We start from the raw sequence: 13,253 nt of genomic DNA, 5'->3' as shown, positions 1-13,253 counted from the left end.
CTAACAAAGATAAGTAATATAGAGTCTAGAGAGCAATGATCTTTGGCCTAGTGGTAAAAATGAAGTTCGAAGATCCATACAATTTTGGGTTCAAATTGTTGGTAGTATAATTTATCATAGATCACAAAAAGTGAGCTTTGAAGTGCACATGAAACAAGCATCCATTTTAGGAATCTCGAAAGAAATCAAGCCCGGTAAGTTACTATTTAACTGATGCATAAGTTTTTGAAGATCCAACATGACACAGTTCCTGAACCTATTCCTTCCCTACATTCAGACTTGTGACGACAGTCTTAACAAATAAAATTCAAAATTTACCGAAACCCCATTAACAGTTTAAGATATTAACAAGAGATTTCCGAATCTCAATGGCAGCAGAGCAACCCAGCATCCCAAGAATGCGTTCTTCTAGACAGCATGAATCGGGTTGTCACCAGGATTAACATCGGAATTTCCCGAACTCGGACTAGCATGAAATGCTGATGGCCTAGTTGAGCCCTCGACGAGTTTAAGTGAGACGTTTGATGGTCCTGCTTCACCAAGGGATTCCCCCAATGTTAGCTTCGACATTCCAACGAGTTCGTCCACGTTAATTGGGCTTTTCGAATGCACTGGTGTTGGTTTTACCACTTCATGGGCCTCTTCTTTTACTGGCTCAGTATTGTATCCTGGCCAAAATGGGAAGGGCATAGGGAAGAATGGGGAAAAATAAGCCGGATATAAAAGAGGGTAGGCATATTGTGAACCCTCGGGTAAGGGAAGTATGGCTTCTATGTCATTGGAGTTTGCAGATTCCATTGATTCACATTCTTCATCCACAGCAGGAGGTCGTAGGGTGGGGCTGCTGCTTTGGGCATCAGCTTGGGGAGGATTTGCGGGGATAAAATCTCGTGACCCCATCGGAGTATCGACTTGCTGAAGAAAATACATGAAAAATTGAGGGCGAACATAAATCAGTTAATCTTTCAAAAAAGGAAAAAAAACACCACAAAATTACATCAATGTAAATAAGTGGAGAGTAAATAAACTGATTTTGTGAAGTAAACTGAAAGAAGATAAGGCACACAATCTTTTTCTGGATTTTATTGTGTGCTAAGTCGGATGGTATTAGAATTCAAATGGCTTACTCGTATAGAATTCAAATGGCACTATAAAGACGTTCAACCAAAACAAACACAAAAAGAATAAAAATAAAAGAAATAAAGAAAGCTAATGTTTAGAGTAAACACAACCATGGAGACTTAGTCAAATATCCAACTCCACCACCATTCAAATGGCAAAGGCGATCCAGAATCATACTTTTTTTTTCATTTAGCAAGCAGATACAAATGCATAATTTACATGTACAAATTAAAAAGCAATGCTTACTTCATCGGCGATGATATCGAAAAGGCTAGAACGCCTTTTCCTCCGAGATACATTGCACTGCCTTATGAAGTACTTCTGGGCATGACTGGCAACCTGAGTAGGTGTTCTTGAGACCACATAGTTACGTGCAATTCCACGCCAATCGCCTTTACCAAGTTTTTGCAACCCAAGCAGAAACATCCTATGTTCCTCTTCTGTCCACGGAACACCTGCAAACATGACACGAAGAAAGAATCCTCTGTTTCATACCAAGCAAGGAAACTAATGATCAGGAATCTGGATTTCCTTCGTGCTGGAAAATTGTTCACATTTCTCAATCCTCAACACCCTCGAAACAACTAACCCTTCCATTACAGTTATTTTTATACACGAAAAATCCTAGATGCCTTGCATCAAATATGGCCTCCACATCCAGTGGAACACAATCCAGTTATAATCAATTCTTAAAAAAAATTCAACCATATTTCCAATTTATAATCCAGTAACTCGTGACGCAGATCAAATCCCATATCAAAGTACAGTCCAGGAAAAAAATTCAATGAGGTCAGATTCTAGAACTGATTCTTCACTTAAGTGCTTTCAAAACAATCAAATTCACGCATGCAAACAGATTTGAAACTTGAACAGCACGCAGACAAATTTGTGCAGATAGATACATATCTGTATTTACAATCAGAGAGACATACAAAAAATTAATCTTATTTGTAGGATCATTGGCCTTTCAAAACATCCTGATTAAATAATCCAATTAGTTTCACAAAAATAATATAAATGGGAGATGCAAATGATCGAACACGACCCATTTTCTATTCTTCTAAATTTGTTTTTAGATATATTCTTCTGTTCAGGACCTCAGGTACTAAGTCAATTTCTTCAAGATTAAAAACAAACTCTGAATTTCTCACACACCCAAACTTCAATTCAAGAAAACAAATAACCATACAACTCACAAACCATGCAGCACAATCATCACATGAGAATCTACAGACCACTGCAAGCAAATAACATAATTCATTCAAAAAATACAAAAAAAAGGTGGAAAAATCCCAAAAAAAAAAACACGTAAAAATATAGAACCTCTCTTCCTCTCCCGGCTAGAAGACGACCCAGCTACGAAATCTTCAGACGCGTATCCATCGGCGGTGGACTGGCAGTCAGGGGTATCCGCAGGGGAACCATTCGCGACGCCGTTTTGCGGGGTCCCACTCCCACTCCCGCCGCCGCCGCTCATGTAATGGGTCAAATTACCCATACTAGCGCTCTTCCGGATCAACCCATCAGTCAATCGGACCCCAAAAAGCTTCACCCCTCGATTCGGGCAAGTCCGAGAGTTATGCCCGTTGTGACTGCAATGAGAACACTTCCTTGTCATTGTATCGAAGTAACCAAAACAATTCGTCCGAATTTCTTGAAAAAGATCGGATCTTTATCACATGATCCGCGCGCGATAAGAGAATCAATTGTCTGTAAATCGCTGTTTCTCTTCGTTCCGCTTAAACCGCCGCCGCTGATTTAATCGGATGAACATATAAATACAAGTATATGGAGCATCTCATTTATGGAGCAAGAGAGGATTATACAAGGGATAGTAAATCATTTTACACTGGATTATATTAATTGATATAATTATTTTATCTATATTTACTCAAATTATCTAAATTATTATAACTATAAATTAGGCTGTTTATATATATTAATTTATTATAATATAATCAAATATTTAAACTAATCATCATTTATTATGCAATATATGTAAGGAGAAGATAATAATAATAAAAATGAAGAGGATAAGATGATTGCTTAATCAAGAAACAAGTGAATGCGACATCCTTTGTTGGCCTATGTTGTTGTGCCACAAAGTCCTATATGGATAAAATAGGATAATGGCTTTATACTGTGAAAATATATTCTTTGATATTTACTTCTTATTTTCCAAGAAGGCAAAAAGTTCATTTTGGTTCAAAATTATTAATTTTTTTTTATGCAAACATATATGGACTAACAAAGATTATATATTTTTTCCTTGCGTTAAAATGGTAACTTTATTTAAGAACGGATTTGGGACATAAAGTTCAAATAATATTTATTTTATGTAATAACATTGAAATCTATTATAATTATATAATTCCATTGTAGATTTGAAATTTACCTAAATTAAAATTATCCAACTAATTTTAAAAAATGTTATCATGGTAGAGTTTAACTAAAAAAAGTTTGAGTGGGGACAAAATAGTTTTGTACACTTACATTCATCAGATATGATTAATGAGATCTCTCAATTACAAATTAAACCTAGATCTGTTTTTCCTTAAATACAAGGTTAATATCTGCGCTTCTTTTTTTTTTTAATCATATCTCCATTTCTAGTGAGATACTGATCAATGCTATTTAAAATAGTTTATTTACAATGTAATATGCATGTGCAATTTACAATAGACTACTATAAACACAATAAACTTGTATTATATATAATATATACTAAAAGTGTGAAAGGATATTACTTATATACTGTAATTATTTAAAAATCGATTGATTACTTTAATTGATATGATGCGTGGGTACATTCAGAGTTCCGACATTTTTAAATGACTAAAAACTTTAGCCTCCATATTCCATGGTTAGAAATCAAAATCAAAGCGGCCCTCCATTGAGATTGAGAGATGCTAGATTTGTCCACATCTAAGTCAAAATTCAATCATTTATACATATGTATGTGTGTGTTGACAGTATTTAAATACTAAAGTATTCTCATTTCCCTAATTTATTTATTATTTCGTGTTTAATAATTTAGTATACAATAAATAATTAATTGGTGAAAGTTTATGATGTGAACTCACGATTGATCTTTTCAAAAACACATAAAACGCGTGGTTGCATGATTTTGCCAAGTGTTTGGGAGGGTTACATGAAAATTATTGGTGTATCTATAATTTTGTGTATCTGTCCCCATTAGGCTTACTTGTTTGCACCACTTTTCTTGGAAGACGTAAACAATGCATGTTATCCAATATTGACTTGTCCCATGAGAGGTCTCTTATTCAAGCAGTGATTGTCGCTCTTCGCCTATGTTTTCCCACTTATTATTTCTGTATAACATAGTTTTGTTACGATGTTCATCAACGATATTAATATACAAGTACATTTATGCCATGGAGTGTACAATGTTAATCACACTAAAACTTTTTTTTTAAAAAAAATATTTATCATGAATAGCTTATTTCGAGGTGAAATGTAATTTGGTATTGTAATAAACTAAATCTATACGTACAAATTAATGATTTGTGTTATGTTCTTAGTTTAGTTCATTGCATGTTATATTTATTTAATATTCTTAATTCTAATGAACTTGAATTTGTTTTAAAAGTTCCATGTGCGTACAAATATTTAAGTTGACACAATTAAATTGGCAAATGAGGTATGATACAACAAAGAAGCAAGATTTGATGGGCAGATTCCTTTCCTCCTTTTGACTATATCCTTTTAGGATCGTGACTAAATGTTTGTTTAAAGAAACGTGAAAGAAGATTTCGATATTTTAATTTTAATAAATAAAGTATTAATGTGGTCGGTTTGAGTCTCAGATGTCAAGGAAAATTCGACGTGGGGCCGTATTATTTGTCCAAAAGTATATTCTCAAGTATATATCATCGAAACCTTATCAGCACGTGTTCTTATCCAGATTCACAGACCCATATCCACCTCCATTGCTTGTAAAAAAAAAAAAAAAAAAAAACAAAACCTCCATTGCTTGTAATAAAATAATAATTTTATAAACCGAGTTTGTAATACGTAGTTTATTTAATATAGTTTATTCGACTAATATGAATTACAGCCTGCAAACTACTGTATATTCAGCCCAATAATTTACATCAAAAGATAACATCGTGTCCATATTTTGTTTTTATATAAAATTGTAAACATTTACAAAACCACCTGGCAATACTAATTTCTCTCAAATCATCTTTTTTTTGGAATAATAGAAACTTAGACATAGAAATAAAAAGAGAAATATTATTCTAACATAATTATACTCACATAAAAATTTGATATATATCAAATAATACTTCATATTAAAATTTAATACATATAGACAATTTATTAGATACCGTAACAATTAAAATCAATAAATTTAATTTTTATATATATCAAAATCGATCAAACATTTTCTTCATACAATATCCTTATTTATCTGCTATTTTAATCAGACAAGCTCAGACTCAATCTAAAAAATTCACTAACCAAAACACGAGCTGAAATGTCTTAAAACATGATCGTTAGTATTCCTATTCTCCAATGAAAATGAAAATTCCTGTGATGGATTATCACTCATAGATTAAAATTTGGATTATATATCCGAAACCAAATAAATAATCACTTATTACACAGCCATAAACGTTTTGGTCTAGCGGCATAACCTTTTCCACAAGAGAGGTATGTCTTAAAACGATCCCAAATGAGTGAGACCCAAAATTTTCAATCTTTGACGCATAAATGTTTTCTTGAATTCGTTGGACATATTCTCTGAAGTACAGAAAAAGAAATCTCCACCCGAGAGAGCGGGCATCAATCTCTCAGTTTCAAGAAAAATCCTCCTGTGAAGGGGACAAGAAGTAAAAGAAAGACTCGATGTTAAATTAAATTCACAGATCAACTTTCGATAAAACTCGTACTTCTGGTTAATGTAGAACAGAAGCAAAGCCGTTGCCCCCCTGTTGCAGCTCCGGGTTTTTAAACAACAGACTGCTCAAAATTGGTTCTTGGGTGTTTGGAAGATCGGATTTTGCTGGTCTATTTTCACTACCAATTTCAGGGAAACTTCCAGCCTTCATCTGTTGCTGGAGAACATCTGGCAATAATTCCACACCTCTGTCCTGCAATTAAGAAACCCGAAAACTTGGTTCATAAAAATATCAATCTCCTGGCACTCCCTCAAATCCCCAATTACAAACAAAAAAAATCAATTCCACATCCCAAACAAGCTGGCTGCTAGAGTCGCAATCATGTCCAGCCAGAAATAAATTTTTAAAAGGGAACAAAGAAATGATGTGTCTAAAACTTCAAATAATAAGCATACATCTGCAAAACTTTATGGCATTTGGTAAACGCCAATGAAGAAGCAAAGTTGGGAACAACTAAATTCTACACTTCTTGTTTGGAACTCGATGATTTCAAGTGAAAAATGAAGAACCAAATGAGAAACAGATTTTAGCTGAAGACCTTCGATAGATGCGTTATGGATATATGCAAGGCCACTGAAACTATTGCCAATCTAGACAGGCTAAATTTAATTAAGAAAGCTGTGAAACTAAATTTATCTTTTTTCCCATCTTCTGTTTCAAGTCTGCGATTTTTTTGAGGAAAGGTGTATATTTTGAACAAGTCACTTTACAAACTAAAACTAACAAGTTAGCAAAATTTAAAAATCAACAAAACCAACAAAAATGGCTGGAAATGTATCTTCATATAGCCAAAAACAGATCAAATACTTATTTCAACTTAATGAACAACTAGCTGTAAGGATAATATTCATGCAAAGCACAACAGCATTTTCATATAAAGTGGACATATCTTGTGTTCAATAGTTCCTTATCTTCGTTCTCCTGAATCACATTAAAATTAACAGTAAAATATTTCTTGCCGTGCGAATTCATGTAACTGAAAAAAAAAAAGATAGACCACTCACAACTAATCCCTTCCTCCAGTGGCTCATTGATTTTATCTTAAATGAGATTTCATCATTCTGACATTTTGAAATGAAGTCTTCCTCCAGAGCCTGAAGCTTACAATCCACTTGGTATGCTTCGGTATACCGAAAGCGCTGCATAAGTAAATAAAGAACATAAAATATAATGTTTAACAATGTCGTAACAAAAATTTGGCCACTCATACATAAAATAAAGCTAAATTCTATCAGAATAAATGAACAACCCATAACTGATTGAGGACGGAAGAAGCACAAATAAATTCTAACTTCACAACAATCCATGTGTCATAGCACAAATGAAAGGGACTGACGCTGCAAATCAGATACAAAAATCACAAAACTTTTCAGAAGAATCAAGGACTTAGATAAACTTCAAATTTAACAATGTACACTGAAAATGCACTTGCATTCATGCACACGTGTACATGTAGATAATCTTCCAAAATGTTCTGCAGTTTCACAATTTCAAACCATATCCACCCGCAAATTATGAAATAAAATTCTTCCATCCTTTTCCAGGATAACTTAATGTCAGGTAATCCAGATATAAGGAAAACAATGCAGAATTAAACTGGATTGGACACCAAAATTTAGGACTTCGATTTTATTCCATTCACGTCAGCTGAGATAGGAACCAAATTTATTTTTTTGGGATGGTGGTTTTCTGGCATAAATTCAGGATAGCTAGGCCTAACACATTTAAATCTATGTCTTCTCTCGTCAATTTCCGAACTTTAGGTTTTTCAAACCCAAGGTAACCAGCAAAATCAATTCTGCTCTATGCTATTATTCAAAGATATCATCATCCAGATGACTAAACTAGAAATTAGAACAGAAACTGCAGATTTTCCACACAAAAAAAAACTGAAGCAATGTGTTATCTCACATTGCCAGACAGTTTAAATTTTTGCAAGTTGCACCAACCATTTCCATTTTCTTTTTTTTTTCAATAACTTGAGACATAAAAATTTCCTATAAAGAATTCAATTTCCATTTTCCACCTGCAGTCCAGCACCACACTTTAGATAAATGCCATAAAAATTTCTCAAGGGATTCAAGTGACAACTCAAGCGGGTAATAGTTAAGCAATAATAAAATTGTAGGACAATTAAGGAGTAAATTAAAAAAAAATACAGATCTTTAGTTGGGTAATAAATTTTTGGGACCAAACAATGCAACAGTAAGGTTTTAAACCCACCATTTGGGTTCTTTCTCACACCATACCTTTTCAACTCGGATAGAGTCATACAAAGATTATAGAATAGGACATGGTTACACCACCAATCAACATAGTTTCCCACCAAATATTGTTCATCCGAAAAATTTAACATGCATTCAAATAATTATAATTTTACAACTTTGTTATCACTTTTCATGTTACTGGCATTCCTGGGACACATAAGAAACTCCCCCTCTATAAAGCTTGATATAATAGTTTTAAGTTCAAGAAAAATTACATTAACAAGCCAATGGAAATATGTCGCGAATTTCTAAAAGTAATTTCTCACCAAAGCCAATAAGTCAGAATTCTCATTGCCGTAGACAAGAGCGCTAGAATAAGATCAGGCACATGAATATTACGCTAAAACCTATATAATAACGTTGATAAAAAAAACCTAGACAAAAATGTAGAAATACCTGTAGATAGAACACAACCAGGAGACTACCGACAACTGATGAAGGATCATCTGTCACAAAATCAAAAAGGCATTTATGAAGATGTTTTTCCTCATCAGAGTTCCAAGGAAACTCAATCATTCGATCAATCAAGTTCCTCCTAATGCAAAGACAACAAATTTCGGTTACTAAAATCTCCACCCAGAAAAGCCAATCAGACTGATCTTTTACTACACCAGAAGCATGGATATGTTTTTTATCCTTCATTTTTGTGCAAATCATTCTCTGACACATAAATGCTTCAGTCAAAAGCCCACACTCCACTCGAACTCGAACTGCAGTGAGAGCCTCCTCAAGTGAAACCAGTGTTGCTCCCCCGTCTCGTCCAGACCACCTCAAAGCCATGAGAGCTGCATCAGAATTCTGCCTCTCTAACAAAGCCACTGCAACCTTAGGATGAATAGTTGGGCCAGCAATTTCAGGAAGAAGGCAAATTGCTTCCTAGCGAATCAACTTGTGAAATATAATCAGAGAAGAAAATAATAGATTGAGACCATTTAACACAATTATTAAAGAAAATAGAGAGTATATGTTGATACCTGGAAACACACAAAAATATATTTACAATGAAACAAAGAAAAGCAGAACCGTTTCCATCAAGAAGTGGTCTACTCAGTGAGTCAGTGACATCCATAAAGTTATATTACATGCCAAAGCAAATAATCAAACCGCTTTAGGAAGAAAACTGGGGTCACCACACTACCCACACATAGAAAAGGAGTAGACGACTATATTCTCAAAGCTCTTTATCCATGAGATAGCCTTCATGATCTATTTGCATGAACCTATAGATTTTAATTCCTTGTAATGTATTAATCATATGAACTGATTACTTGAAACCGGTTCACATGCTACCATATCTGTTAAGGTCCAAGGTCACTTTGAGTAAAAGAGATTTTTGTCATTTAGATCCTAGCTCAATGAGAAAAATAATGCTGGCTACAATTATAACTGGACGATTGTGAGCTCATTTACTCTTCTGCATAAAGGATCCATTCTAAAATTTGGTACAGAAAATTCGACCGGGCAATGGCGAGTATTGAGAAAATCAGCTGATTATTTAATGAGAACAAACCAAAACCTGAAAACCACAGTATCCTTACATTGAAAACAAACAAAACGGGAAATGGAGCATTACATGTAAACAACTAATAAATCGTCTACAGAATTATTCAGACATCTCATGAAGCACTGGATCGTGAACTACACGACCATTTTTTCATATTCTAACTGAGATAGCCAACATCATTGACACTGGTATCGTCATGGAATCACCGAGTCTGTTTTGTAGTTTCCAGAACAATAAAGAGAGAATGATTCACGCCAACTAAGAAAGACATGAAGATGAAAGTTTACCTTCAGTGCTTCATCAGTATGGTCATCCAGAAGATAGAAAACAGAAGACTCCAGTAAACAGTGTCGGGTTATACTGAATGTGACAGCAAAGTCATCAACAATGTGTCTCCATTCGTCAACAGGTAATGTCCAGTGTCGATCAAATAGAAAATACAACAACTAAGCCAGAGGTTGAGGATGGCAAGAATAAAAAATACTAGAAAACTTGCATCAACTTTGATAGAAAAATTCCTAGGCATGTAAAAACCACCAATTCGCTGTACTCAACATAAGATAGGATACAATTGCCTGCTTTGCAACCACCAAATGTGGATTTCCTTGCAGAAAGAGCAAGTCAACAGCTGATCGAAGATTTTCAAAGGGATAGCAGCCTTGCATTCCATGTAACCTAGATCGGGCAAATGAATTCCTGCTGTTTGTTTGCAAAGAGAGAGCTTCTAATTCCTCTTCATCTCTGACTTTGTATCCTTGCTCTGTGTCAAGATTTGAAAGCGCGTCTACGATAAAGAGGCTAGAAACATTCTGCTCACCAACTTCCGATTTACAATTCAACGGATCAGGCCAAGCTCGCTTAACTGCTGCCGACTTCCTTTCGCGGATAGATGATTGCCATGATGCAAAATCAGAATATCGAGATCTCACATTCTCCAAAAATTGATGCCTAATGCACCAAATCATTATCTCCAAGTGCTGTGGAATCCATAAAATTGTAAATAAGGGCTCAGTTAGAAAGAGACATCTCTTCAGCAATGGTCTACTCCAACCCCAAACACGATTAAAGGATATCAATATTCACAGGTTTTTAAACATTCATTCAGTGACAATCTTATCAGACAATTAAGCCCAACGACTGAGGCAATGAGCGAAAAATTCTGAGCCACACCGAAATAAAATGCAGGATGTATGCAAATAAATTTTTTTGATGACCAGACTACACAAGTTGACTATTGACTAGAGACGAATATAGGCACACACTCCATTAGAAGAAGCATGATAGAGGCATACATTGAATGTAAATAACATGATGAAGACGTTTTAATGTTTTGACCTGCTTTGTCTTCAATATACTTTCTTGAAGGTGATTCAGGTCCTGAGTCATTGCTGAAATGGAGCCTCTAAACGATGATTCAATACCTTCTAGAACCTTGGACATACCAGCTAGCTTAGAAGAAACTTTCATGAGCGAACTTAACTTAACATTCATCTCTTGTACAGAAAGATTGTCTATTATAAACGTTAAGGAGTACGGTTAGAAATGACTTTTCGTGTTTAAAATATTAAAAAGAGAAAAATGGCATAAGCTGCCAAGCGATAGGATACAAATTACTTTCAGTTCTGGCACAATATTTTCGAAAGTTCTCAAGCACCAGTCTTTGACTACCTTCTCATCCAGCATGAAAGCAATAACTGGATCACTTGATACAGCACTTTCATCCATACATACATCGGTAACATCTGTACGATTCTATTAAGGAAAAAGGATCCAGCAATCTAATTATTAGTGCATTTCTAAAAGCATCAACATGAAACAGATCCCATCATTAGTTTCAAAAGTACTGTAAAACTCCTCAACAGTACATTTATCCTAGTAAGCGCTGAATTTCCAGATTGTCTTTAAAAAGTTTTAGCATAAAATCTGACAGCATGACGAAGAGACGACATTAGAAACCTATTCAGTTAAAGCACCCTGGTGAGACTATAAACAATTAAGCTAGTTTGAAACTTTAAATAACAAACATATTCTAAAAAATTAAGACAGGTTTTCAGTTTACTAAGTTAAACAGAAAGGCAGATGCCTTCGACAACAGCCTGATCTGCAAAGAGAAAAAATGAAATGCATTTGTTCAACCATAAACAAACAATAGATGATGTAAGGATACAATGACAAAGTAGAGATACTAAGTTATTCTCCAAGGCGACATCAAACATATAATAAAGTCGTTGAACATCAGAAACCAATTGATTTTCTTTATCTTGCAATCTGTCATCACACCTCTTGGAGATCAGACCTGCCTCTATACATTCATAGTAAAGTCGAAAAGGAAGTTCGCTATTAGTCTTTGGCAAGGGTATTCTACAAATGGGGCAAACATCACATCTCTGTCGGCATTCCTCACATAAAGCAGCATGGCCACACGAAGTAAGAATTCTCTGCACACAACGCCCACAGCTTCTCAAGTCCCTAGTTGCCCTGCATCGCTCTACCTTGGCCTCATTGCACAACTCCATTGGATCAATTGATGCCAAATGTACCAACGCCTTCTAAAACAAACGCAACAGCTCTGCCGTCAATTACTTATCTAACTCCAATGAAAGAGAAACTGAACACCATCCTAGACTCCAATAACATTGAAATAAAATACTAATAATTTATAATCCACAAGAATCCAGCACATAAAAGAGGTAGTGAAAACGTAAAAGAAAAGAAAGGGAACCCACAAAAATAAAATTTGACAAAATAAATAACTTTGCACCACCAAACTGCATTAGATGCCGCACCAAACAATATAATTTTGTTTCTTCGCAACTCGATGTGCCAAAAAATATCTTTTGCCACTATCGAAGCAGCAACAAAAAATGAGAGCAGCAGTACATAAACGAGCGAAACACATAAAACAAATTGAGAAGAAAAATAAACTAAAAACAATTTATCCTAACCCTAGATCAGCACAATACGATAACGTTATATAATATACATCCAACTTCCAGACAAACATACACCCTGCTATTTACGAACACGAAATGCTGAAATGCATGAATGAATTTGTGCGCGAGCTGCGCATAATAATGGAGAATACCCGGCGCCGATTGTTTTCGTCAAATTTCGGCCCATCCATCACTCGACACGGTATATTACCACCAGTGAGAGATTCTCAAAATTAACGACAACAAAATCAAATCAATTCACTGCTTTTACTCCGCCTATATTCCATTTCTCTTTTCCTCCATAGCTAAATATATGAAGCAGCTCCACCAGCTCATGCTTTGGGTACTGACTACTGAGCGACTGAGAGGGTTTTTCAAACACCTTTGGGGAGAAGAGGTGAAGACGAGAACTTCTCTGTCTTTTACATTCAGACCCCAATAAAATCGTCATATTACATTTACAACCCGCATTGGGGATATTTCGAACACAAAATTTCATTTT

General features: G+C 34.9%; 2 protein-coding genes across 3 annotated transcripts; both read right to left on the bottom strand.

Moving 5' to 3' along the window:
• Positions 1-181: 181 nt before the first annotated feature.
• On the bottom strand, positions 182-2,957 carry LOC140832187 (transcription factor MYBS3-like). Its single transcript, XM_073196058.1, has 3 exons — positions 2,446-2,957; positions 1,369-1,577; positions 182-915 (listed from the first exon to the last, which is right to left on the bottom strand). The coding sequence occupies exons 1-3, from the start codon at positions 2,738-2,740 to the stop codon at positions 409-411; spliced, it is 1,011 nt and encodes a 336-aa protein (XP_073052159.1). The 5' UTR covers positions 2,741-2,957; the 3' UTR covers positions 182-408.
• Positions 2,958-5,689: 2,732 nt separating this feature from the next.
• On the bottom strand, positions 5,690-13,163 carry LOC140832186 (E3 ubiquitin-protein ligase HOS1). 2 transcript variants are annotated; one of them, XM_073196057.1, is made up of 10 exons: positions 12,904-13,163; positions 11,986-12,367; positions 11,426-11,560; positions 11,154-11,329; positions 10,388-10,795; positions 10,106-10,264; positions 8,711-9,190; positions 7,052-7,186; positions 6,039-6,239; positions 5,690-5,960 (listed from the first exon to the last, which is right to left on the bottom strand). In XM_073196057.1, exons 1-9 carry the CDS (start codon positions 12,940-12,942, stop codon positions 6,045-6,047), a joined length of 2,109 nt encoding a protein of 702 aa, XP_073052158.1. In that variant the 5' UTR covers positions 12,943-13,163; the 3' UTR covers positions 5,690-5,960; positions 6,039-6,044. The 2 variants fall into 2 exon arrangements, with proteins under 2 accessions (XP_073052158.1, XP_073052157.1); XM_073196056.1 differs by having other exon boundaries at positions 5,690-6,239.
• Between the last annotated feature and the right edge of the window lie 90 nt (positions 13,164-13,253).

The sequence above is a fragment of the Primulina eburnea genome, chromosome 5, assembly GCF_022965805.1.
Source record: "Primulina eburnea isolate SZY01 chromosome 5, ASM2296580v1, whole genome shotgun sequence".
In the NCBI taxonomy this organism is placed as follows: Eukaryota; Viridiplantae; Streptophyta; class Magnoliopsida; order Lamiales; family Gesneriaceae; genus Primulina; species Primulina eburnea.
Note: the sequence above shows the minus strand (reverse complement) of the source record. Positions and strands in the feature narration are given on the sequence as shown.